Raw genomic sequence first — 27,955 nt, forward strand, 5'->3', positions numbered from 1 at the left:
GAAAAGTCACATTTGAATAAAGCTGTATCCCATCTATTCAAAACCAAATGAAACCAGACGATGTGCATTGCATTCTTCTTCTCCAGTCTCAGCCAAGAGGATTCAATTAAATACAAGCACTACCACCGCCCAAAAAGAGACGAGAAAGGGCTCTATTGGTGACAATATGCTAAGGTGAATACAAAGTTAGCTTTGGAAAATGTCATCAAATACATTTTCCAAGAGACAAATTAGCAAAGGCAACTAATCTAATTGTCGTACTTCACCAGGTCACAACAGCTAAATCAAGATTAGAATGGAGGGAAACACCTCATTAGACCTATGATGTTTACTACCTTTCTTAATGGGCATGATTGACCCATGATTGCTCCTTTAGTTTCTGTGGATATGTATGTGAATACAGGCAGTAAGGGCACAATGAAATACACTATAAATATTAATGAAGGCTTAAATGTCACATTCCAAACTGCCGTAATCTGTGACATTAGCTAAATTTAGATCACTTTCACACACAAATCACTTTCATCTACTCCTCCACATTGTAGTTTGGATTTGAAATTCAATCAACCACTATGTTACAATGCCAACGGCACTATCATGATCGCAGGAAGATGTTTTGTGGTGGGGGGGCTTTTAGTAGCAGGCTAGGAGAACTTACTCAGCAGGTTAGGAGAATTAACGTAGCAGGTTAGGAGAACTAACGTAGCAGGTGAGGAGAACTAACATAGCAGGTTAGGAGAACTAACGTAGCAGGTTAGGAGAACTAACGTAGCAGGTGAGGAGAACTAACGTAGCAGGTGAGGAGAACTAACGTAGCAGGTGAAGAGAATTAACGTAGCAGGTGAGGAGAACTAACGTAGCAGGTGAGGAGAACTAACGTAGCAGGTGAGGAGAACTAACGTAGCAGGTGATGAGAACTAACGTAGCAGGTTAGGAGAACTAACGTAGCAGGTGAGGAGAACTTACTCAGCAGGTGAGGAGAACTAACGTAGCAGGTGAAGAGAACTAACGTAGCAGGTGAGGAGAACTTACTCAGCAGGTGAGGAGAACTAACGTAGCAGGTGAGGAGAACTAACGTAGCAGGTGAGGAGAACTAACGTAGCAGGTGAGGAGAACTAACGTAGCAGGTGAAGAGAACTAACGTAGCAGGTGAGGAGAACTAACGTAGCAGGTTAGGAGAACTAACGTAGCAGGTTAGGAGAACTAACGTAGCAGGTTAGGAGAACTAACGTAGCAGGTTAGGAGAACTAGCGTAGCAGGTTAGGAGAACTAACGTAGCAGGTTAGGAGAACTAACATAGCAGGTTAGGAGAACTTACTCAGCAGGTTAGGAGAACTAACATAGCACGTAGCACTGCAGTCTAGCCTCAACTATGCTGCCGTCTGACAATACTGCATTGAAAAATGGGCTCATCTCTCACTCACTCACTCACTCACTCACTCACTCACTCACTCACTCACTCACACACTCTCACACACACTCACACTCACACACACTCACACTCACACTCTCACACACACACTCACACTCTCACACACACACACACACACACACACACACACACACACACACACACACACACACAGACATTGACCATGGGCCTGAGAATTAATGAGCCCTCTTATCAGTGGAGGAGGGACAGGAAGGGAGACCATGTGTGAAGACACACACACACACACACACACACAGACAGCCTGCTGTTTGGTCCTTAGTTAATCTAGATCTCAAGCGCCACCTTGTGTCCGTAAATGTAAAGTACACTGAGTGCTCTTTCCATGACAGACTGACCAGGTGAATCCAGGTCAAAGATGATCCCTTATTGATGTCACTTGTTAAATCCACTTCAGCCAGTGTAGATGAAAGGGAGGAGACTGGTTTGAGACATGGATTGTGTATGTGTGTGCCATTCAGAGTGTGAATGGGCAAGAACGGGGTATGCTAGTAGGTGCCAGGCGCACCGGTTTGTATCAAGAACTGCAACGCTACTGGGATTTTCACGCTCAACAGTTTCCCGTGAGTATGAAGAATGGTCCACCAGCCAACTTGACACAACTGTGGGAAGCACTGGAGTCAACATGGGCCAACATCCTTTAGACACCTTGTAGAGTCCTTTCTCTGACGAATTGAGGCTGTTCTGCAACCCTTGTAGAGTCCTTTCTCTGACGAATTGAGGCTGTTCTGCAACCCTTGCAGAGTCCTTTCTCTGACGAATTGAGGCTGTTCTGCAACCCTTGCAGAGTCCTTTCTCTGACGAATTGAGGCTGTTCTGCAACCCTTGTAGAGTCCTTTCTCTGACGAATTGAGGCTGTTCTGCAACCCTTGTAGAGTCCTTTCTCTGACGAATTGAGGCTGTTCTGCAACCCTTGTAGAGTCCTTTCTCTGACGAATTGAGGCTGTTCTGCAACCCTTGTAGAGTCCTTTCTCTGACGAATTGAGGCTGTTCTGCAACCCTTGTAGAGTCCTTTCTCTGACTAATTGAGGCTGTTCTGCAACCCTTGTAGAGTCCTTTCTCTGACGAATTGAGGCTGTTCTGCAACGCAATATTAGGAAGGTGTTCTTCATGTTTTGTACACTCAGTGTATGTGTAAAGTATATTTTTCGAAATGTAGACCTTCTTGTCTCAAGGTCTGTCAACATCAACTAATTTACTGTAAGTCTGATCTACGTGTGCAGAGTGAATCTACAAGTCACAGAATAATTGTTAGTCCAAATCTCTGTTGTTGGTGTGACTGTTCAGGATGGTCTTATGGAATACACTGGAATGAGAAAGAAAAGGATCAGATTCAGTTTGATGTTGTTTTGTGTGTGTGGCAAGACATGTTTGGCTGTAGTATTCGTCATGGGATCTCTGAAACAACATTTTAAGAAACAATCTACAAAAGACATGTTTGGCTGTAGTATTCGTCCCGGGATCTCTGAAACAACATTTTCAAACAATCTACAACAGAAACACACTTGAACACCAGTTTACAGCAAATACTGTAGATCCCGTGTCAAACTCGTTCCACACAGGGCCGAGTGTCTGCGGGTGTTCGCTCTTCCCTTGTACTTGGTTGATAAATTAAGATCACTAATTAGTAAGGAACTCCCCTCACCTGGTTGTCTAGGTCTTCACTGAAAGGAAAAAACCAAAACCCACAGACACACGGCCCTCCATGGAGTGAGTTTGACAACCCTGCTGTAGATTATTCAACTTATAACATACAGTACAGAAGATTTACACTCTATGAACTGTATAAAAAGCATTTCTTGCAATTATTGGACATTTTAATATACAAAGATTTATTATGACACAATGTCAGGGCAAAAAGTTCCTAAACGCGTACTTGACATCAGGGTCATGTGTTTACCATGGACTCAAACTCATCAACCCTCTGTTTGGTGTTCCCTTTCCGTATCTTCCTGTAGGACACGGTGCTGTACTTTGAAGCATTTTTGCTGCCAGGCTTCTTGTCAGGGTACTGCCGCCCACCACTCTGGCGCCCACCTCCCTCTTCCTCCTCCTCACACTCTTCCTCAGGTTCCTCGTGGTTCTCTCTTGGCTTGGTGAATGTGTTAGGTCCTGCACCTTTTACAGGTTGACCAGTGGACACCCCAGTCCCCAGCTTTGTCTCCTGTGGCGTCCCCTCCATTGAAGATGTCACTTCCTGTTCTAGTTATGCAGAAACTGGTGCTAGTGAACAGAGACAAAACATTTCAATTGTTTATCAATAGTTGTTGTTCTGCCAACAATCCTCCATAATTATAGCTCTCTTGATGAGACACAAAGGCTTTCTGTCCAATAAAAAGGAGGCTTGTTGATACACTGCTGCCCACTTTGGACAATCAATGATTGGCAACATGGCATTGCATGAGAAGAGCAACTCTGTGGAACTTTAATTGTTATTCTAATTAATCACAAACTTCCAGCTAGGCCTGATGCCCTAATTTGTGCACTACAGTTGTTGGTGTGCAATGAGCCTGCAAAAAATGCACTGCTTCGCATACATCTCGACTGCACTCGTACACCACACCACACAGTTCCTAGGGCATGTGATTATATTTTTTCATTCATCTACAATACACACAACTAGACATAAATAAGATAGGTGCATGTGTCCAAGTGCATCAAAATATCTCCTTATTGTGAGTTTATCTGACTGAGTACATCTTCTCCATAATTCAATAATGTCAAGATACAAAATCCAACCACATCAGTTGAAGACCTCCCTGACTAACTGTCCTAATCAACCATATTGAAATACCTTGTAGGAGCATCCCACCTTGCTCTATGTGAAGATCTGTCTCTGGGTCACACTGTGTGCTTGGTCCAGGCTTTGGTTCTAGATGAGAAGTTTGTCTCTGTTGCTCTGGAGGTCTCTGGGGGGACCAGAGCAGCCCTAGCTGTAGGACCAGAGCAGCCCTAGCTGTAACAGCTCTGTCCCAGTCCTAGGGGGCAGCGTCTGTGACTGGGAATCTGTTAGGGGCTCTTCTGCCTCACAGGCTGTCCTGCTGCTAAGACTCTGCTCTCTCTCTCTCTCTCTCTCTCTCTCTCTCTCTCTCTCCTCTCTCTCTCTCTCTCTCTCTCTCTCTCTCTCTCACTCTCTCTCTCTCTCTCTCTCTCTCTCTCTCTCTCTCTCTCTCTCCTCTCTCTCTCTCTCTCTCTCTCTCTCTCTCTCTCTCTCTCTCTCCTCTCTCTCTCTCTCTCTCTCTCTCTCTCCTCTTCTCTCTCTCTCTCTCTCTCTCTCTCCTCTCTCCTCTCTCTCTCTCTCTCTCTCTCTCTCCTCTCTCTCTCTCTCTCTCTCTCTCTCTCTCTCTCTCTCTCTCTCTCCTCTCTCTCTCTCTCTCTGTTCACCATTGTCCAGTGATGTGACTAAAACATCCCGCTGTGATTTTTGGCTGTAGTTCCTGCTGTCCCTCTCTCTTGTACCATGGAATCGCTGGCAGCAGCCATGGTGGCCCCGTTACAAGGGTCCTCACTGATTGTCTCTGTGACCACCTCACTAATTCCCACTTTAGAGAACAACAACCTATGTGGTTGTGATGATGATGATGATGTTCCCTGTACCACCTCACCATACTTTACTGTGTTAGCTGCACTCATGTTTTCCTCACTGTCATCAGAGCTATAATCTGTTTCTTCATCATCATCATCTCCCTCAAGCTCGGGCTCTATGGTGGGCTCTGAGGACAAGATATCCCCAATATGATCAATGATCTGCATGACAAGAGAGAACACTTCCAGCTCCATTCCTTCCAGAAAATATTCCACCAGAACGCCATCATTCCTTTCAAAACTGTTCTTCTCAGACAGTTCTATAGGCCACCCCCACCCCTCTCTCTCCGTTTCTGGCTCTCTCTGGCTCTCTCTCTCTCCGTCTCGCTCTCTCTCTCTCTGTCTCTCTCTCTCCCCATCTCTGTCTCTGTCTGTCTCTCTCTCTCTCCGTCTCTCTCTCTGTCTCTCTGTCTCCCCACCTCTCTCTGTCTCTCTCTGTCTGTCTCTCTCTCTCCCCGTCTCTGTCTCTGTCTGTCTCTCTCTGTCTGTTTCTCTGTCTCCCCCCCTCTCTCTGTTGTCTGGTAGATGGGGACTATCTATTGTGAATGAATTATTGGGGCAGACAGGATTGGTGTATGCAGCAGACTGCATTCAGTTCTGGTGCACAATTACATCTTATGATCAACGTTCTAGGACAATCCTGTAGGTAAATAATGTGCACTTTGTCTGCAGGGAGCTGATTGTTTAGTGTTTGTTCCTAATATGTTAATCTGTCAAGAGTAAACACCATCTAACCTACTTTGTAATTGGATTAACATTCTTTACAAGTTTATCTGTCTGCACAATGTAAAGCTACAACGCTTTGCTTATGACTCAGGGTTTTGGGGTTCCCACGGATATGTATGGCAATATAGGAGGCTATTTAAATTGTGTAACATACCAGTTGAGGAGTTTTGTATGGTCTCAAAACAATATTTGTAACTTTTCACGTTCACGTGCATTTACCCTCCTCAACGTTAGAGGGCTCTGTAGATTTCCCTAACAACTTTCAACTCGTAAATTGCCCTTTTTATACACGGAAATGACTACTGTCAACATGCCGACACATGTGGCATGCTTGAAATAAATGAATGTACTCTTTCTGTGATGTTTATGATCATTTAAATAATAACAAATATAGGGAACAACTACCAACATGAAGTTTGCTTACAGGGTAAGTGATACCACTCGGTAGATTGTATCTGCTTGCTAGCTTTTTAGTTAGTTAGCTAGCTAATCTTTCTCATTTCTGCCTCTAGTTTTCCAATTTGTTGGGAGCTGTGTATCGTCATGGGAATCTGAGTTTCTCCAAGGATGGCAACTCTGTGATAAGTCCGGTGGGAAACCGCATCTCCGTCTTTGATCTAAAAAAGTAAGATGGCATCTGATTACAGGATTCCTAGTATCTGATAACTAGCTTGATGTTATAGCTAGCTAGATTCCTTTACAAGACTGTGTTGATTAAAATATATTTTTAACTTATTGCGTTTGGAGAACAGACTGACTGAACACGTCCTCTTTCTAACAGCAACAAGTCAGAGACACTGCCAGTGTCCACTGCCAAGAACATCACCTGTGTCGGCCTCTCCCCCGATGGGAACCTGGCTATACTGGTGGATGAAGATGGAGCAGCGTTGCTGGTCAGCCTGATCACAAGGGCTGTTCTCCATCACTTCCACTTCCACAAACCTGTGGCCAGTATCCGCTTCTCTCCTGATGGCAGGTCAGTCCCTCACGCGTCAAGACACACGCTGCGTTGCTACATCATTACATCACTGTTGGTGTGACTCTCTCCTGGTCCTCAGGAAGTTTGTGGTAACCAAGGAGAATGTAGCGTTGATGTACCACGCTCCCGGGAGGAACCGGGAGTTCAATGCCTTTGTCTTGGACAAGAGCTACTACGGACCCTACGATGAGACCACCTGCATCGACTGGACCGACGACTCCAAGTGAGTCACTGGCCCACCTAGAACATGTTTCATGTCACCTGGCAATGGAAAACCAGCTAACACTGCTTACCCCTATCGCTGGAGGTTAGCATCCCCCAGTACACAGTTTAGTCTGGTGACCCTTCATTATATAATTGTCGTAGAGAGAAACCCCCTGCCTTAACTCTGTTTCCCCCACGCAGGTGCTTTGTGGTGGGCAGCAAAGACATGTCTACCTGGGTGTTTGGAGCCGAGCGCTGGTCCAACCTCATCTACTACTCTCTGGGGGGACACAAGGACATCATGGTGGGCTGCTTCTTCGAGAAGGACAGTTTAGATGTGAGTGTTCTCTCTGGGGTTTCCCCCTCAGCCCTTCTCTGTGTCCAACATGTACTAGGTTTCTCTATGTGCCCTGTGTGTGTTTGCAGATTGGAACCTGCGTGTGGTTGTGCATCATTTACCGTATGTGAGTTAAAGGGATACTTCGGGATGTTGGCAACGAGGCTCTTTGTCTACTTCCCCAGAGTCTGACAAACTGGTGGACACCATGTTTATGTCTCTGTGTCCAGTATGAAGGACGTTAGATGTAGCACAATGACTTGAAGTGTATGGGTATCTGCTAGCATGCCAAAACCCTGAAGTATCCCTTTAAGTATGTGTGTACATGTTTCCATAGTGACCTGATGAACATGTGTGTGTTCCAGTTGTACACAGTGATCCAGGACGGGACGCTGTGTGTGTGTGTGTGTGTGTGTGTGTGTGTGTGTGTGTGTGTGTGTGTGTGTGTGTGTACATGTTTCCATAGTGACCTGCTGAACATGTGTGTGTTCCAGTTGTACACAGTGAGCCAGGACGGGACGCTGTGTGTGTGGGAGAGTGACACGGAGCTGGACGGGCTGCTTCTGAGAAAGACCAGGCTACCAGCGGAGAGAGGAGAGGAGGAGAGAGGAGAAGGAGAGGAGGAAGAGCCCAGAGGAGAGGTGATCAGAGGGAAAGGAGAAAGACCCAAGGAGAAGGAGGGAACCAAGAACGTCAGATACAAACAGAGGAGCAAGTATGTCATCTCACAAACCTGTTTTAGTATCTGTGGTACAGCAGCAGACTGCCTCGAAGGTTTGCCTGGCCACGAGTCTAACCAACTCTTACCAAGCGATTTACAAATAAAGATTGATGATACTTACATTTGTTTTGGGCCGACTGAGTGTTACCAATGTGAGGTTGGTTTCTGATTGGACGCTGCCTGTTGTGTTGTCTCCATCAGACACTTCTTCAACAAGGAGGGTGACTTCAACAACCTGACGGCTGCAGCGTTCCACAAGCCCACACACATCCTGGTGACTGGGTTCGCCTCGGGGATCTTCCATCTCCACGAACTGCCCGAGTTCAACCTCATCCACTCCCTAAGGTCAGGGGTCACAGACACACAGACACTAACTCCTTGACTGTTGAACCACTCAATGACCAGTTTCATTCAGGTCCCAAGCCTGCAGTTCTTGCTCGTGGGGTCATTCATCAAGTTGTTAGGACAATTAGGTTTTGTTGTATTATTAGTAGCAATAACAGCCTGTATGTTTTCATGTGTTCTCAGTATCTCAGACCAGAGGATTGCCACAGTGTCAATGAACAGCTCTGGCGACTGGATAGGCTTTGGCTGCTCAGGTATGTTCTCATGGTCTCTCAGTTAACATACCCAAATAGCACATCCAAACTTGCAGTGTTTAACAAAGGAACAAGATATCATCAATTACCCGTGTGACATGTTGCCTTGTGTGTTGTCCAGGTCTGGGCCAGCTGCTGGTGTGGGAGTGGCAGAGTGAATCCTACGTGTTCAAACAGCAGGGACACTTCAACAACATGGCCGCCCTGGCTTACTCCCCTGACGGACAGTACATCGCTACAGGAGGGGATGATGGGAAAGTGAGTTCTTATACATTTTTCTCCATGGCCTGTTAGCTGCAGTGTCTCAGTTGTTCTGTTGTGCCAAATCACGTGTTGGCTGAATGATACAACGTTTTTGGAATAGCAAGGTCATGAAAATGGTGACCCTGGCCGTGACCCCACTCCCTGCGGGAGCTATAGGGGGAGTTGGGATATGCAAGGAACACAATTTCATTACACAACAAATGATTGTATGGTTAGGTAACAACAGCAGGATGTTCCTGTGTTTTCAGACAGGCATGTGAATGCTGATGGTGTTCTGTGTTTCAGGTGAAAGTGTGGAACATGACCAGCGGCTTGTGCTTCGTCACGTTCACAGAACACACCAGCTCTGTCACTAACGTCACCTTCACCTCCAGAGGCTTTGTCATCGTCAGCGCCTCTCTGGATGGAACGGTCCGAGCCTTCGACCTGCACAGGTAAGAGAACACACCTGGTGAAGGCACCTTCACACCACACCTACACACCACACCTTCACGCTACACCTACACACCACACCTTCACACCACACCTACACACCACACCTTCACACCACACCTTCACACCACACCTACACACCACACCTTCACGCTACACCTACACACCACACCTTCACACCACACCTACACACCACACCTTCACACCACACCTACACACCACACCTACACACCACACCTTCACGCCACACCTTCACGCTACACCTACACACCACACCTTCACACCACACCTACACACCACACCTTCACGCTACACCTACACGCCACACCTTCACACCACACCTACACACCACACCTACACACCACACCTTCACGCCACACCTACACACCACACCTACACACCACACCTTCACGCCACACCTTCACGCTACACCTACACACCACACCTACACACCACACCTACACACCACACCTTCACGCCACACCTTCACGCCACACCTTCACACCACACCTACACGCCACACCTTCACGCTACACCTACACACCACACCTTCACACCACACCTTCACACCTACACACCACACCTTCACGCCACACCTTCACACCACACCTACACACCACACCTACACACCACACCTTCACGCCACACCTTCACACCACACCTACACACCACACCTTCACGCCACACCTTCACACCACACCTACACGCCACACCTTCACACCACACCTACACACCACACCTTCACGCCACACCTTCACGCTACACCTACACACCACACCTACACACCACACCTACACACCACACCTTCACGCCACACCTTCACACCACACCTTCACGCCACACCTTCACACCACACCTACACACCACACCTTCACGCTACACCTACACACCACACCTTCACACCACACCTACACACCACACCTTCACGCCACACCTTCACACCACACCTACACACCACACCTACACACCACACCTTCACGCCACACCTTCACACCACACCTACACACCACACCTTCACGCCACACCTTCACACCACACCTACACGCCACACCTTCACGCCACACCTTCACACCACACCTACACACCACACCTACACACCACACCTTCACACCACACCTACACACCACACCTTCACGCCACACCTTCACACCACACCTACACGCCACACCTACACGCCACACCTTCACACCACACCTACACGCCACACCTACACGCCACACCTACACCCTACACGCCACGCCACGCCACACCTATACACCACAAGTACACTACACGCCACGCCACACCTACACACCACACCTACACACCACACCTACACACCACACCACAAACCTGTTTAAGACAGACATGCAAAATACTCACCCTTTCAATTAAAACAACAAACTAGCAATGCAACATTATATAAACCTTCCCAGAAACATGTTTTTCCTTTCAATCACATAGACTAGGAAGGTTTGATAGAGAAACAGGCTCTATGGTTAATGAGTGGTTCATTCTGATGGTTGATTGTCTGGAACTACTGTATCTACACAGGTACCGTAACTTCCGGACGTTCACGTCTCCGCGGCCGACCCAGTTCTCGTCTCTGGCGGTGGACCCGAGCGGGGACCTGGTGAGCGCTGGGGCCCAGGACTCCTTCGAGGTCTTCATCTGGTCCATGCAGACTGGACGCCTGCTAGAGGTCCTGGGGGGCCACGAGGGCCCGGTGAGCTGTCTGTGCTTCAGCCCGGTGCAGTCCATCCTGGCCAGTGCATCATGGGACAAGACGGTCCGCCTCTGGGACATGATGGACAGCTGGCAGACCACAGAGACACTCCGTCTCACCTCAGACGGTAAGCCCCGGTCTCCCCTCAGTCTCCCCTCAGTCCCTTCCACAGCTCTCTGACTGACTGATGTTAATGGAATAGTTTCCTGCTGAATTAGCATTTCTTTGTCATTTTCTTAATCCAGAGTTGTTAGTTGTTTCCAGACAGACACTTAGTCGTAGTGTGGCTGAGTGTAGAGACGATTTGGGATTCAGCGGAAGTAATGGTAGTAGGGGAAACACTGAATGAATGTTTCTGTCTCTGATTGGTTGTGCAGGCCTGGCGGTGTCGTACCGGCCGGATGGCCAGGAGCTAGCCGTGGCCACGCTGGACGGAGAGATCTCCTTCTGGAACCCCCAGTCAGCCAATCAGACAGGCTCGGTCAGCGGACGCCACGACCTGGAGATGGGACGCAAGGAGACCGACAAGATCACCTCCAAACAGTCCGCCAAGGGCAAGTGAGTGGAATAACCTGGATGTTTCTGCCAGTGTTCTGGTTATTGGACCAACAGTTAATTTCCCTAGCAGCGTCTTAGCAATTACCTCAAAAGTTTCCCTTCGGGCATTAAGTGTGGCCACCCGTACTGTGTATTCCAGGTCCTTCACATCGCTGTGCTACTCTGCAGACGGGGAGTCCATTCTGGCTGGAGGCCAGTCCAAGTTTGTCTGCATCTACAACATCAGAGAACAGATCCTCATGAAGAAGTTTGAGATCTCCTGCAACCTGTCCCTGGACGCCATGGAGGTACAGTACTGACCACAGGTTGACTGGTCTATCAGTCCATATGTACTCTGACTGAGCACACCTTCAGAGCATATATACAGTACACTGTGCTAGTAGAATGGCGGCTAGCTGTCTTCTAGTCAGATGTGTTGCGTGAGATTGATCTCGTCTGTTTCCTGTCTCCTTCAGGAGTTCTTGGACCGGAGGAAAATGACAGAGTTTGGGAGTCTGGCGCTGGTGGATGAGGGGGTGGGCGATGGGGACGGGGTAGAGCTCAGTCTGCCCGGGGTTAGGAAAGGAGACATGAGCTCTCGCCATTTCAAGCCTGAAATCAGAGTGAGCTCTATCCGCTTCTCTCCTACTGGTTAGTATCAGGATTACAAGTGTCTTATCTGAGCTGGTTCTGCTGAAGAGCACCTGATCCAATGTCAACGCTTTTCTCTCTTTCCCCTCCACCTCTCTCTTTCCCCTCCACCTCTCTCTCTTTCCCCTCCACCTCTCTCTCTTTCCCCTCCACCTCTCTCTCTCTTTCCCCTCCACCTCTCTCTGTTTCCCCTCCACCTCTCTCTCTGTTTCCCCTCCACCTCTCTCTCTGTTTCCCCTCCACCTCTCTCTCTTTCCCCTCCACCTCTCTCTCTTTCCCCTCCACCTCTCTCTCTGTTTCCCCTCCACCTCTCTCTGTTTCCCCTCCACCTCTCTCTGTTTCCCCTCCACCTCTCTCTCTGTTTCCCCTCCACCTCTCTCTCTTTCCCCTCCACCTCTCTCTGTTTCCCCTCCACCTCTCTCTCTGTTCCCTCCACCTCTCTCTTTCCCCTCCACCTCTCTCTCTTTCCCCTCCACCTCTCTCTCTGTTTCCCCTCCACCTCTCTCTCTTTCCCCTCCACCTCTCTCTCTGTTTCCCCTCCACCTCTCTCTCTCTTTCCCCTCCACCTCTCTCTTCTCTCTTTCCCCTCCACCTCTCTCTTCTCTCAGGTCGTAGCTGGGCTGCTACCTCCACAGAGGGCCTGCTGACCTACTCTCTGGACGGGGCGCTGGTGTTTGACCCCTACGACCTTGACCTGGACGTGACCCCCGCCAGCGTCCGCCGACAGCTGCGCCAGGCCGAGTGGGCGACAGCCATCGTGCTGGCGTTCCGCCTCAACGAGACCGCCCTCACACAAGAAGTCCTGGAGGCCGTGCCACACCACCAGAGTGAGTGCTCATGGGCATTTCTGTTTCCGTTGCTGCGATCTGTACTAGTTTGTAAAAATGAGAGGTTGGGTCTTGGAGGGTGTAAGAGTTAGTTTTTTGTAACCACAGACCAGTAGATTATCATGGTAGTAGTCACACGCCATCAGCATGTCCTCTGTGTGTTTTAGTCGCCGTGGTGTGCGGCTCCCTGCCTGATGTCTATGTAGAGAAACTGTTAGGTTTCATAGCAGCAGCCCTGGAGCGATGTGGTCACCTGCAGTTCTACCTGAGCTGGTCCCAGTCTCTCCTCACGCAGCATGGACAGAAACTCAAAACCCGGTGGGTACTGCTGGCTACAAACACACCATAGAAATACCAGGCTTATCTTCCGTATCAAAAACAGTTCAACATTTACTGAGATTAGAAATGGCATCTTGTAGAGTCATTTAGATAAAGGATTGTGAAGCCGCAGCAGACTGCTAAACACTGTTTTATGTTGATCAGGTCTGGAGCTGTTCTGCCCACCATTCAGTCACTGCAGAAGAGTATTCAAAAGCACTTTGAGGATCTCTCAAAACTGTAAGTCCAAATATATTACACATCTCTTATTTCAACTCTTTCTCTCAGTCTCGGTACAGACTGTTACAGATCTGTGTGTGTGTCCTGTAACAGTGTGGAATGTGGTCGTGTTCATTTGTCTCTGTCCTGTGCAGCTGTGACTGGAACATGTACACCATCCGCTACGCAGTCGCCCTGTCCAAGCAGAGGGGTGTGAAGAGGACAGCGGGGGACGCTCTCTGTGACGAGGACTCTGAGGTGATGAGCGAGGCCTCTCTGGAGGAGACAGACATGCTCATGTAGGACGCAGCCACAACCTCTCGAGTACTTCACTTCACCCACTCTGACCTGAATATAGGGCCAGGAAAACCATTGAGTGGTATGAAGCAGACCCAGTGCAGTTCTTCTACATCTAACCACTGATAAAGGAAAGGAGACAAGGAGAGGAAGCTTCAAGGTTCTGTTCCAATATCCACACTAGCATACCACTGCTACATTCCAATGAAGCAATGTATTGAGCAAGCATTTTAAGTACTGTAGTATGAATATTGGAATGTAGCCCAGGAGACACTGACCTCATCACACAGGGCCTCTCCCAGTGCCTTCTGGGAAATCAAGATGGCCAAAGGATTAACCTGTGCTAGTGAAAATCTGTTTATTTACAACAAAGTTGATGCAAATGTGTTTTTTGTTAAGTTACCTGGAACACCACCAGCTCCTGTGATTGAAATAGTGATGGGGGAAATGTATACAGTTAAGGACCGCGATCTTATTTTGGATACCAAGTAGAAATTCGATATGTCATCTTATAGCTTGTCACTCAACATAGTAATTCTGAGTTGCTAGTGATACTAAAATAAACAATTTTATTTCAAAATGAATGTCATTTTCCTATCCCTGATATGCAGGTCTGTACAGACGTGACATTTGGACAACTGATTGTTTCTCATAATATCCACAATACAGGGGTCAGCTAGATGCAAAATCATACCTGATGACAATAGTAACCAAAGAAATCAATTGACCCTTGAGTGGCTTTTAGAACAATACTGTCTCCATTTTACTTCATTAAAAGGGTAAGAATTTCAAGTACTTGCACATATATTTAAAGGAAGACTCGAATCAGTAGTCAGAAGCAAGAATTGTGCTGCCTTGCTGGATTCAATCCGTGTCAAAATGTAAAGGTAATTAGCGATTGAGTCAACGGATACCGTGAATGCAGTCTCTGAACATTGCCTTTAAATTTCAATCCAGCAGATCTTCCAAGATATGGATTGAATTCTGCCTTTAAAGTCTGGTGTCCTCCAAACCGAAACAGTTCATATCAATTTTACTGTGTTTGCATGTTTAAAATGCTTACTCTGGACAATGCATTCAAAGGCATCCATTGGCCAAATTTACAGTAGTATTCAGTTGCCATAGAAAGTCACTACTTTTTGGTACGTTAAATCATAGATAAACAATGGGTCCCTTACTCAGGCTGCGTCCCAAATGGGTCCTGGTCAAAGGTTATACTCTACATAGAGAACAGTGTACCATTTGGGACAAACTCTCACAAGTTAAGTTTCCCCAGAGCCCAGATCTAGGATCAGCTTACCTTACCCCAATCCTCCATAGGGGAGAACACTAACCCCCCCCCCCCCCAGATCAGCACATAGGGGCAACTACATCCTTAAACAGTCTGTTTATATACGTGGCAACTTATAAAAGTAACCAAAAAAACGTTCTTTACACAAAGACTAGTACTTTACAATAACCCTGCATTACCATTTCTTGGGGCCACGAGATTCAAGTTCTGCTCTCCAACCCAAACGGTCTCAGCAGGCAGTGGGTTCAACCAAAGAGGGTTATAAAAGGTTTCTCTCAGACCATTTACATACCAGACAAACCCAGAACGAAATCTAAAAAGTGCTCCAGAAACCCACATTGCAGTTCATTGTGAGGTCCTTTCCAAGATAACGTCGGGAGAACTCGTTCTGGCACAACAGTGAAGTGAGGGATGTGTGACAGTGACAGCAGGGCAACATCACAATTGACAGATTGTGTTTTTGGATTAGATAAGAATTGTGTTCCGTGAATAGCTCTACATTAGTGAATATCGTTGACAAAAACAAGGAACCATGGATAGATATTGCATACACAACCCATATTCACCTCACCACCCCACAGTCACTCAGTCACACAAGAAGAGCAGTGTCCATTAGGATCCAGAGCAACATCATTCCTAAACACCAGATTTATTCATACTGGGTCCATTCCACACTACAGTTCCCATCAGCCACTGGGCTCCAGGCCAACAGTTGGTTTCCAGGTAACGGTTGGATTGGAGCGTTGACATGGAATGTTTGTGTTTTGGCCATTCAACCAAAGGAACGGGGAGGGAGTGGTCCAGTAAAACTGAAGAATAGCAGGATGTGTCCTTTCTTGGCCCCGCACCTTCTTCTGATCCGCCGCAATGCATCACGGGCCACAGTCTACTTGTGGCCTGGGTAAAAACAAAACAGAGAGAAAGAGTTTAATACCACCAGGCCACATAAGAGGGGATGTTTTGCTATAAATGCCAGGGATTGAAACTACAGGATAATGTCATGCAATTGATGCAAGAATGCAAGCTGGTAGTATCGCTAAGTCTTGGAAGGAAGAGGTAGCAGGTGCTATGGTGTTACTGCAGGAGAAACGATCAGGTAAAGCATGTGATTGTTGCAGTAGCAGCAGGTTGGGAGAGCTAGGATACAGATTAACCACACAAAAACACACCACTTTATCCCTCAGATCAACTAAAAGCTAGTCTGATAGAGTACACACGCATCAATGTTCAGTCAGATTCTTCATCCTTGCTCATAGAAAGTACATGTACGTCACACACACACACTTCCTCTCTCATGCACTGTTAGCACATCCACACTAAAGCGGACACTGACCTGCGATGTATTTTGCTCCAATTAACATTAACATGCTACCCAGAATGTAAAAGCCCAGTGGGACACTACTGAAGATACTAGTTTCACCTGGACGATGTCCAAACCCAGGTCCAAGTCAAGCAAGACAGAGGGGAGAGAGAGACAAACAGCAGGACAGAATTACCACCTCTGGGTACAGCTTAACTAGCCTGTTCCAAGATCCCTTTATTTCTACTGTCTTGCCAACACCTACGGTCATTGGCGTGACGATGACCATAAGAGTTGGCAAGACAGCACAAACAGGCCTGGGACCAGGCCACAGCTCAACAACAATATTGCCACTCTAGATTACAATGTTTTGGACTTTTTCTCCAGTTTAGAAGTTTACTGTGTTTTTAGGAATTGGAACAGCCACCCAGTCTATCACTGTATTCATTAGGGGCGCCACTGTTCAGTCTTACTGTTCCTTGATGTTGTTATACACATTGCTATTATGGAGCAGCCTACATTAAACCGGTCAGGTGAAGTGGAGAACAGTCCCTACCATTTCCATTAGAGATGGGTTCAGTGGTTTCCCAGTTCATGGCTCTCTGTACGGCCTTCTTCCAGCGAGCATATCTAAACTCACTCTCTACAGAGCAGAGAGAGGAGAGAACGAGAGAGAGAGAACGAGAGAAAGACAGAAATAAATACATAATCCCATTTATTCACATGGGCACAACAGCAAACATTGTGCAGTTGTTTGCTGGGTTCATGTATATTGTCCTTACCATAGGCTCCCTGACCTCCAGGGTTCATAGAGAGACAGAGAGACAGACAAATACTTGACCCATGTCTGTGTTAAAACAAAAAGGAACTGCTAGCAATGAAATAAGGTAACAGTGGTGTGCCTCACCTCCAGAATTGATAGAGACAAATACTTTTGACCTACAGTCAACACCTTGGACACACCTACTCATTCCAGGGGTTTTGATTTTTACTATTTCCTAAATTGTAGAATAATAGTGAAGACATCAAAACTATGAAATAACACATACGGAATCATGTAGTAACCAAAAAAAGTGTTCGATCAAAATATATTTTATATTTTGAGATTCTTCAAATTAGCCACCCTTTGCCTTGATGACAGCTTTGCACACTCTTGGCATTCTCTCAACCAGCTTCACGAGGTAGTCACCTGGAATGCATTAACAGGTGTGCCTTGTTAAAAGTACATTTGTGGAATTTCTTTCCTTCTTAATGCGTTTGAGACAATCAGTTGCGTTGTGACAAGGTAGGGGTGGTATACAGAAGATAGCCCTATTTGGTAAAATATCAAATCCATATTATGGCAAGAACAGTTCAAATATGAGTAACAACAGTCCATCACAGGGCTCCCGAGTGGCACAGTGGTCTAAGTCACTGCATCTCAGTGCTAGAGGCGTCACTGGCCGTGATTGGGAGTCCCATAGGGCAGCACACAATTGGCCCAGCATCGTCCGGGTTTGGCCGGGCTAGGCAGTCATTGTAAATAAGAATTTGTTCTTAACTGACTTGCCTAGTTAAATAAAAAAAAAGGTTAAATATTATTATTATTATTTGATCTTTATTTTATGGCATGAAGGTCAGTCAATCCGGAACATTTCAAGAACTTTGAAAGTTTCCTCAAGTGCAGTCACAAAAACCATCAAGCGCTATGATGAAACTGGCTCTCATGAGGACCGCCACAGGACAGGAAGACCCAGAGTTACCTCTGCTGCAGAGGATAAGTTCAGTTGAGTTACCAGTCTCAGATTGCAGCCCAAATAAATGCTTCACAGAATTAAAGTAACAGACATGTCAACATCAACTGTTCAGAGGAGACTGTGTGAATCAAGCCTTCATGATCAAATTGCTGCAAAGACACCACTACTAAAAGGACACCAATAAGAAGAAGAGACTTGCTTGGGCCAAGAAACACGAACAATGGATATTAGACCAGTGGAAATCTGTCCTTTGGTCTGATGAGTCCAAATGTGAGATTTGTGGTTCCAACTGCAGTGTCTTTGTGAGATGCAAAGTAGGTGAACGGATGATTTCCACATGTGTGGTTCCCACCATGAAGGAGGTGGTGTGATGGTGCTTTGCTGGTGACACTGCGATTTATTTAGAATTCAAGGCACGCTTAACCAGCATGGCTACCACTGCATTCTGCAGTGATACGCCATCCCATCTGGTTTACGCTTAGTGGGACTATCATTTGTTTTTCAACAGGACAATGATCCAACACGTCAACAGACTGTGTAAGGGCTATTTGACCAAGAAGGAGAGTGATGGAGTGCTGCATCAGATGACTTGGCCTCCACAATCACCCGACCTCAATCCAATTGAGATGGTTTGGGATGAGTTGGACCGCAGAGTGAAGGAAAAGCAGCTAACAAGTGCTCAGCATATGTGGGAACTCCTTCAAGTTGGAAAAGCATTCCAGGTGAAGTTGGTTGAGAGAATGCCAAGAGTGTGCAAAGCTGTCATCCAAGCAAAGGGTGGCTACTTTGAAGAATATAAAATATATTTTGATTTATTTAACACTTTTTTGGTTACTACATGATTCCATGTGTTATTTCATAGTTTTGATGTCTTCACTATTATTTTAAAATGTAGAAAATAGTCAAAATAAATAAAAACCCTTAGAATGAGTAGGTTTGTCCAAACTTGATTGTTACTGTATGTCTGTGTTCAAACAAATAGGAACTGCTAGTATTGAAATAAGGTAACAGTGCTTTACATGTCCCTTACCTTCAGGGTTGATTTGTGGCTCAAACTTCTCAGAGGTGACCTCACTGAGGTCCTCAGGACGCAGGCTCCAGACACTGACCCCCTCTGCTGCCCCTGCAGCCATGGCCGCCCCCAGGGCAGTGGTCTCAGGCATGGAGGGCTTCACTACAAACACATTCTTCCTCATCATTGTGGATATTAACATAAACATTGTTTGTGTGAAAGAGAGAGTGAAAGACTTAGAGACAAAGAAACAGAGAGTGTCTCTTACCAACAGGGATGCAGAGTATATCAGCTTGCAGCTGCATCAGTAGTCTGTTGGAGGTCATGCCCCCGTCCACCTGGAGCTGGGTCAGAGGGATGCCACTGTCCTGGTTCATCGCATCCAGGATCTCTCGAGTCTGGAAACAGACAGCTTCCAACGCAGCGAAGGCCAGGTGACTCTTGTTAGTGAACTGAGTCAGACCACAGATTATCCTGTGTACGAGATAAGTTTTTTTACACTTGTTGATATAACATTCCTTCTTTACCAAATGTAAGGAAAAGAGAATGAGCTCATTTAAAGACTATGCTGAATCCAAGTTGTTCTAGTACTCACCCTCGTGCACTGGGCTCCCAGTAGGGGGCGTACAGACCAGAGAACGCCGGGACAAAGTAACAACCGTACGACGTGCCCACTGAAGCTGCCAGTTTCTCTGAGGATGAAGGAAACGAGGAGGAGAGGCATGGAGACGAGAGGCATGGAGACGAGAGGCATGGAGACGAGAGGCATGGAGACGAGAGGCATGGAGACGAGAGAGAGTTATGTCATGAGGTGTTCTGGAACACACCCCTCTACTAGTGTTGTGAAGGACAGGACTTCGCCTTACCCAGCTCTGTGGAAGTCTGAATGATCCCCAGGTTGTCCTTCAGCCAGCGAACCACAGCCCCCGCTATGGCCACTGAGCCCTGGCAACGACCAATCATAGACCAGTAGGGGAATTAAGGACCAATCAGAAAATAGAACTGACAACAGACCAATCAGGTCAGAGATGAGTGCATAATAGTGCTGTACAAGTTTAATCTATGATCCATGCCTACCTCTAGTGCGTAGCAGGCAGGTTTGTCTCGACCTAGTTTGTACGCCACCGTGGTTAGTAGGCCATGCTCCGACATGACAGGCTGCAAGAGATAACAGTTAAACAGATATATTAAAACAACTTTCAAGAGACAGGCTGTCTAGGCTGAGTGATGTCACAGATGAATGTTCCACATCTTAATTTTTCATTTTTAAAGATCATTTGGAAGAAAATCACCTTGGCCCCAGTGTTCCTGAGTAGAAAGCAGCCCGTTCCATATCTGAAAGATAGTCATACCTGGTCAGATGTTTGTCACAGAAAAATATCTCAAAACTATCTTACAGTACATCCCAAAAATATGGTTCTCTCACCAGCTATGAAAAACCTATGGAGAGAAGACTTACGTGTTTTTGGCCTGCCCTTCCTGAAAGCACATCTGTCCAACAAGAGCAGCCGATTGGTCCCCAAGACACTGTAAACAAAGACCCTTCAGATTGGTGGGAACAGGTGCCAATCACTCCTCATAAAATCAGGAAATGTAATAAGAGACCTTGAATAGAGTAAGACAGGATGTTTCAAAACCTACCCCTGAGATGGGTATGCCACTAAGACAGCCCGATTTCTGTCAACGAAACAAAACGTGTTAGAAAAATTAACAGCTTCACAGTTTAGAATTCTGGCCAACTCTGTAACCACAAGACCCAGCAAAGCAAGACTCTTCCCTGTATAAAACGCCATGCCAGCTTGATGTTTCAAGCTGCCGTAGAAGTGTTACTTGTGTACAGACAGACTACAAGTGTTTTACTATACAGTATGGTGCTATAGCCAACAGAAGTTCTCGATACAGCCAATCAAAGAGCATGAAGGAGACAGACGAATGTGTTTGTCTTGGAGGCAAATGGTTTAAGGCACACAAGTCAAATATCTTCACTCCCATTGAACTCACTATAACCCTCAATCACCAAAAGGGGCTAGGGATCAAAATGGAACTGAGACGACCGAAATGGAACTGAGTGGAAGAGTGAAGAGATTTACGGAACAGCTTGTAGAAACACGTCAACAGGATGAGGAGCAGCCAGACAGGAAGTAGACAGCAGCCCACTGAACACCTGGGCAAGGTTTGGGGCATCGCAGTAAGGTGTAGGGCGGCATCATCCACAGTAGCGGAGCGGCATGCCACGACAGGAGCAGGAAGCAGGAAGCACACACCCATCCAGTACATTTCCAATCTTATCCAGGACGGTTTGGTGAATGTCTGTTTCAGTCGGACCTGACTACTCAAGATGTGTTTTACAAATACACTACAAAAGCATGTGGACACCTGCTCATCGAACATCTCATTCCAAAACCATGGGTATTGACATGGAGTTGGTCCCCCCCCCCCCTTGCTGCTATAACAGCCTCCACTCTACCGGGAAGGCGTCGGGGACTTGCTTCCATTCAGCAACAACAGCATTAGTGAGGTCGGACACAGATGTTGGGCGATTAGGCCTGGCTCGCAGTCGGCGTTCCAAATCATCCCAAAGGTGTCCGATGGGGTTAAAGTCAGGGCTGTGTGCAGGCCAGTCATGTTCTCCAACACCGATCTCAAACCATTTCTGTATGGACCTCACTTTGTGCACGGGGGCATTGTCATGCTGAAACAGGAAAGGGCCTTCCCCAAACTGTTGCCACGAAGTTGGAAGTACAGAATCGTCTAGAATGTCATTGTATGCTGTAGTGTTAAGATTTCCCTTCACTGGAACTAGGGGGCCTAGCCCGAACCATGGAAAAGATCCCCAGACCATTATTCCTCCTCCACCAAACTTTACAGTTGGCACTATGCATTGGGGTAGGTAGCGTTCTCCTGGCATCCACCAAACCCAGACTCATCCGTCGGACTGCCAGATGGTGAAGCGTGACTCACGCGTTTCCACTGCTCCAGAGTCCAATGGCAGCGAGCTTTACACCACTCCAGCAGACGCTTGGCATTGCGCATGGTGATCTTAAGCTTGTGCGGCTGCTCGGTCATGGAAACCCATTTCATGAAGCTCCCAACAAACAGTTCTTGTGTTGACGTTGCTTCCAGAGGCAGTTTGGAACTCGGTAGTGACTGTTGCAACCGAGGACAGAAATGTTTTACGTGCTACAGCACTCGGCGGTCCCGTTCTGTGAGCTTCTGTGGTTTACCACTTCGCGGCTGAGCCATTATTGCTCCTAGACGGTTCCTCTTCACAATAACAGCACTTACAGTTGACCAGGGCAGCTCTAGCAGGGCAGAAATTTGACGAACTGACTTGTTGGAAAGGTGGCATCCTATGACAGTGCCATGTTGAAAGTCACTGAGCTCTTCAGTAAGGCACTTCTACTGCCAGTGTTTGTCTATGGAGATTGCATGGCTGTGTGCTCGATTTTATACACCTGTCAGCAGCGGGTGTGGCTGAAATAGCCGATTCCACCAATTTGAAGAGGTGTCCACATACTCGTGTGTGTGATATATATATATATATATAGTGTGTACCATGAAAATCTGTTTCACCCAAACTTGTATATCCTATACAATAAAGGGGGGGATCAATATAAGTACATTTTAGGGTGAGGCGTAACTCCCTAAAAATAAATATATTTGTCTCAAAGCCTTCAAAAGTCTTGCTCAACACATCTAACCATTGTCTTCTCAGTGGCTTGGAAATGCACCTTTGGATGGTTCAATCACTTCGACACAGAAGCAAGGTGACTGGGGATCACGTTCTGACATAACAATAACAGTGATGAGGACATTGATGAAGACCTCAATACTCACCAGGCTAGAACATATTTTCTATAGACAACAGGGACACACACAAAAGAATGCTTGTGACAACACCTCAAGCAAGTACAGACTATGAAAAACAGACTAAATGCCCTATGAAATGTGATTCATAAATGCTTATGATTAGATCGAAGCACAGCTAAGCACAGGTTCAGTTACATAATAATCATAAGCATGTTGAATAGACAGAGCAACGCTTCATAATTCACCTTCTCCCAACCCACAGACATTCACACAAAGACAATGGGGACTTACCATTAAGCCGTAGATTTCTGAGGAACTCCTCACTTTTGGGAGAATCTCCATTGGAATATCAAAATACCTGAAAGAACGTGTCAAAAACAGGAACAAGTGTAAATACACAGAAGATATGGTTTGTCTCAGTGAATGGACATGTATGAGGGAGTACACTATGTATTGGACGTTCACCTACTTGCAGAGCTCTGGGTCCCAGTCCAGGGTGTGGATGTTAAACAGCATGGTCCTGCTGGCGTTGGTCACGTCTGTGCAGTGGACTCCCCCACTCTTCCCCCCCTGTCAGACACTGTGGGGGGGGGGCAAACACAGACACCTGTCAGACACTGTGGGGGGGGGACAAACAGACCTGTCAGACACTGTGGGGGGGGGGGGGGGGGGGGGGAAGAAGAGACAAACAGACAATATTGGACACATGTACAGTGGGGGGAAAAAAGTATTTGATCCCCTGCTGATTTTGTACATTTGCCCACTTAAAGAAATGATCAGTCTATAATTTTAATGGTAGGTTTATTTGAACAGTGATAGACTGAATAACAACAACAAAAAAATCCAGAAAAACGCATGTCAAAAATGTTATAAAATGATTTGCATTTTAATGAGGGAAATAAGTATTTGACCCCTCTGCAAAACATGACTTAGTACTTGGTGGCAAAACCCTTGTTGGCAATCACAGAGGTCAGACGTTTCTTGTAGTTGGCCACCAGGTTTGCACACATCTCAGGAGGGATTTTGTCCCACTCCTCTTTGCAGATCTTCTCCAAGTCATTAAGGTTTCGAGGCTGACGTTTGGCAACTCAAACCTTCAGCTCCCTCCACAGATTTTCTATGGGATTAAGGTCTGGAGACTGGCTAGGCCACTCCAGGACCTTAATGTGCTTCTTCTTGAGCCACTCCTTTGTTGCCTTGGCCGTGTGTTTTGGGACATTGTCATGCTGGAATACCCATCCACGACCCATTTTCAATGCCCTTGCTGAGGGAAGGAGGTTCTCACCCAAGATTTGACAGTACATGGCCCCGTCAAATGATGCGGTGAAGTTGTCCTGTCCCCTTAGCAGAAAAACACCCCCAAAGCATAATGTTTCCACCTCCATGTTTGACAGTGGAGATGGTGTTCTTGGGGTCATAGGCAGCATTCCTCCTCCTCCAAACATGGCGAGTTGAGTTGATGCCAAAGAGCTCCATTTTGGTCTCATCTGACCACAACACTTTCACCAAGTTGTCCTCTGAATCATTCAGATGTTTATTGGCAAACTTCAGGCGGGCATGTATATGTATTCTTGAGCAGGGGGACCTTGCGGGCGCTGCAGGATTTCAGTCCTTCACGGCGTAGTGTGTTACCAATTGTTTTCTTGGTGACTATGGTCCCAGCTGCCTTGAGATCATTGACAAGATCCTCCCGTGTAGTTCTGGGCTGATTCCTCACCGTTCTCATGATCATTGCAACTCCACGAGGTGAGATCTTGCATGGAGCTCCAGGCCGAGGGATATTGACAGTTCTTTTGTGTTTCTTCCATTTGCGAATAATCGCACCAAATGTTGTCACCTTCTCACCAAGCTGCTTGGCGATGGTCTTGTAGCCCATTCCAGCCTTGCGTAGGTCTACAATCTTGTCCCTGACATCCTTGGAGAGCTCTTTGGTCTTGGCCATGGTGGAGAGTTTAGAATCTGATTGATTGATTGCTTCTGTGGACAGGAGTCTTTTATACAGGTATCAAGCTGCGGTTAGGAGCACTCCCTTTAAGAGTGTGCTCCTAATCTCAGCTCGTTACCTGTATAAAAGACACCTGGGAGCCAGAAATCTTTCTGATTGAGAGGGGGTCAAATACTTATTTCCCTCATTAAAATGCAAATCAATTTATAACATTTTTGACATGCGTTTTTCTCGATATTTTTGTTGTTATTCTGCCTCTCACTGTTCAAATAAACCTAACATTAAAATTATAGACTGATCATTTCTTTGTCAGTGGGCAAACATACAAAATCAGCAGGGGATCAAATACTTTTCCCACTGTAGTATCCCACTGTAAGATCTAGTCAGAAACACAACAGAGGAAAACTTGGAGTATACAGATGGCCATGGTGGGCCTTTCCTATCCTTACCACTCACACACAGACATGATAAACCCCATCTAAAGAGGTGTGTTCATCCTACCCAGATGAGCCAGGAGTCGACGGTACCGAACATGGCTCTGTGTGTCAGGACTGCCTCAGCGACCTCGTCCACATTATCCATCAGCCAGCGAAGCTTCACAGCACTGAAGTACGTACTGATTGGGAGACCCGTCTTGTGCTGAGCAGAGAGGGGGGACAATTATGACAGACCTCAGAGAGGTGGAACTGAGTTCTTCTTTTGTTTTACTTCAGATAGTTGGATTGTTTCTTGGACACATTTGCCTGTGATGTCTGGGTAAGCTAGGCCTGATAAAAACATGGTGATCTACAGTCTGTGTTCCCCGGCGTCTCACCTTCAAATGGTTCTTGTTTCTCCCAGGTGTCTTGTTGATCAGACGCTCCACGGTCGACTGGGTCCGCAGGTCCAGCCACACTGCACACAACCAACACAACCTGGGTCTTTAAAATCCTTCCAGGCCTTAGATGATGGCTTTAGGTCATGTGGAAAGAGATGTGAACACAGGTACACATCCATATCTCACCGATAGCATTGTAGAGGGGCTCGCCCGTCTCTTTGTCCCAAACCAACGTCGTCTCTCTCTGATTGGTCACTCCAATGGCTAGAAAGGTTCACGTTTGGTGAGTGAAAGTGAGTCTGTAGTATGAGGAAGCGTTTGTGTGGGTGTGTTCAGTATGTGGTGTGTGTTTTACCTTTGATGTTGGAGATGTCAACGTTGAGCTGAGTGAGTTTCTCACAGGTTCTCTCCATACACTCGTACACAGACTGCAGGATCTCTTTGGGATCCTCCTCCACCCACCTAAACAGAGGGTTAAAGGTCAGAGGTTAATAGACCTGAGGTTACAGGTCATCCCATTTGAAAGGAACTAATAGGGGGTTTGTAGAGGCAACACGGCTGCATGTACTGACCCTTCCTTGGGGAAACTCTGGTTGATCTCAACCTGGTGGTGACTGAGGAGCTCAGCTGTTTTAGCATTGAACACCTGGGGATGAGAAGAGAGAACAGGAGTGAACATCTGGACCAAAGTATCTCTGCTACCTAAACCTCAGAGCGGAACTGAAAAACAACTCATGACAACACAGATGAGAACAGGAGAGACGGACGACAACAGGAGACGGACGACAACAGGAGAGAGAGCACACAGAGTTATGATGTATCAGTTGTGGGAGAGGAGAGAAGAGGGGACAGCGTTAAGGGAGAAGGGACAGACAGCTCCATGCCCCATCACAGTAGTATCCTCAACAGCAGACACCTCTCCAGGAAATGTGACAACAATAACACGGACAGCTCTTTAGCAAATCAAAGTGTCCTTGTTAGTCATTAGATTTCACACACACCCACTCCTCCTTTCCCTTCAGAGGGCTAGTGAAACATTTTGAGATTTTAGGGGTGACCTGTCAACCTGTCCATTCTGGACCAAACCGGCTTCCGTAGGACACAACAGCTGGTTTCAATGCGGGGTAAGAATATGCCATCGCGGAGTAGCAGCAGGGGGGAGGACTGGGACAGAGTGAGGGAGAGAGTCCCTCCAAGCCTACTGTTACACAAACCTCAGGCACTGGAGGATGTGCTGGTCTGCACAATGAATGAATTACAGACTCAGCATTTCTGTAGCGGCTACACATTAGAACAGGATAGTCCGATCAACAAAGGGCTGGGGTGTGTGTGTGTTTTCAGGCTTTCGCTCCAGCCATCAGGTTCATGTGCTTAGTGTTTAATGAAGTATTTCTGCTGGAGAAAGAGCCTGCAGCCACACCAGCCATTTGGAGATGTAGGCCTAATGGCTGCAACAACCGAGATTGGACACCACCCTTATAGAATTTACAAGCCGAAATGACATCCAAGAGGAAGACAGTAATTTAGTCAATTAGCTAGGAAAATTGAGTGAACTGTCCCTTAGTTAGTTCCACTACAGGCCTGCGTGTTCGTGCATGAATGAACGATTACTAAACAACAAATCTGCAGAAAGCACAAACATTCCGTCGATAGGACTAGAATATAATGTGTACGACTATATAGGCTACATTAAAAAAGGAGATCGGAGAGTTATAACGGAATCAACCGGGTGTCTAACTAGGTTATTTAAAGGACATTCACCGTTAGGCGAGAAGAACCATTCAATGCGACTGCGGGGTTTGTAACTCACCAGGAAACGCGTCGAGCTCGTTCCCTGGTCGATGGCAGCAACGAGAGGCCCCAGCATTACCCTGCTCGAAGACGCAGCCATTCTACTGTTCATGTGCCCTGTGTCCTTGCAGTGGACTGTGGCTGGTTTTCTTTTACCGCTGCCTGTAGCTAGCTGCTGACACTTCGACCGCTTAAGCTCACAGAGACACGTGCGTGAGACTGCTTCTGATGACGCAGCAGCACCAATCATCGCTATCTGGGATCCGTGGGACGTCCCTACCCTTTTACCTAACCATAACGCTTACCTACAGCAACCATTTTAAATATCAACGTCAATGGACGTCCCAAGGATTCCAGATAGCACAGACCAAACCAGTGGGCAGGGATAGGGCGCGCATAGCC

The 27,955-nt window shown here is 46.8% G+C and overlaps 2 protein-coding genes across 2 annotated transcripts; one reads left to right on the forward strand and one right to left on the reverse strand.

Moving 5' to 3' along the window:
* Positions 1–6,074: 6,074 nt before the first annotated feature.
* Positions 6,075–14,431, forward strand: pwp2 (Periodic tryptophan protein 2 homolog). Its single transcript, NM_001173585.1, has 18 exons — positions 6,075–6,188; positions 6,274–6,386; positions 6,543–6,737; positions 6,820–6,963; positions 7,146–7,281; positions 7,776–7,996; positions 8,204–8,347; positions 8,531–8,601; positions 8,723–8,859; positions 9,151–9,299; positions 10,831–11,129; positions 11,380–11,560; positions 11,700–11,847; positions 12,016–12,190; positions 12,799–13,017; positions 13,185–13,335; positions 13,501–13,575; positions 13,710–14,431. Exons 1-18 carry the CDS (start codon positions 6,171–6,173, stop codon positions 13,855–13,857), a joined length of 2,724 nt encoding a protein of 907 aa, NP_001167056.1. The 5' UTR covers positions 6,075–6,170; the 3' UTR covers positions 13,858–14,431.
* On the reverse strand, positions 14,401–27,865 carry LOC106575784 (glycerol kinase). The gene is made up of 21 exons (XM_082963603.1): positions 27,573–27,865; positions 26,335–26,408; positions 26,118–26,224; positions 25,949–26,026; positions 25,760–25,839; positions 25,447–25,584; positions 23,812–23,820; positions 23,470–23,570; positions 23,292–23,358; positions 23,028–23,045; positions 20,832–20,867; positions 20,650–20,717; positions 20,483–20,525; positions 20,268–20,348; positions 20,057–20,135; positions 19,786–19,882; positions 19,459–19,664; positions 19,209–19,352; positions 16,999–17,085; positions 16,476–16,562; positions 14,401–16,039 (listed from the first exon to the last, which is right to left on the reverse strand). Exons 1-21 carry the CDS (start codon positions 27,801–27,803, stop codon positions 16,029–16,031), a joined length of 1,842 nt encoding a protein of 613 aa, XP_082819729.1. The 5' UTR covers positions 27,804–27,865; the 3' UTR covers positions 14,401–16,028.
* Positions 27,866–27,955: the final 90 nt, after the last annotated feature.

This window comes from Salmo salar, chromosome 17 (genome assembly GCF_965601325.2).
Source record: "Salmo salar chromosome 17, fSalSal1, whole genome shotgun sequence".
NCBI classification, from domain to species: Eukaryota; Metazoa; Chordata; class Actinopteri; order Salmoniformes; family Salmonidae; genus Salmo; species Salmo salar.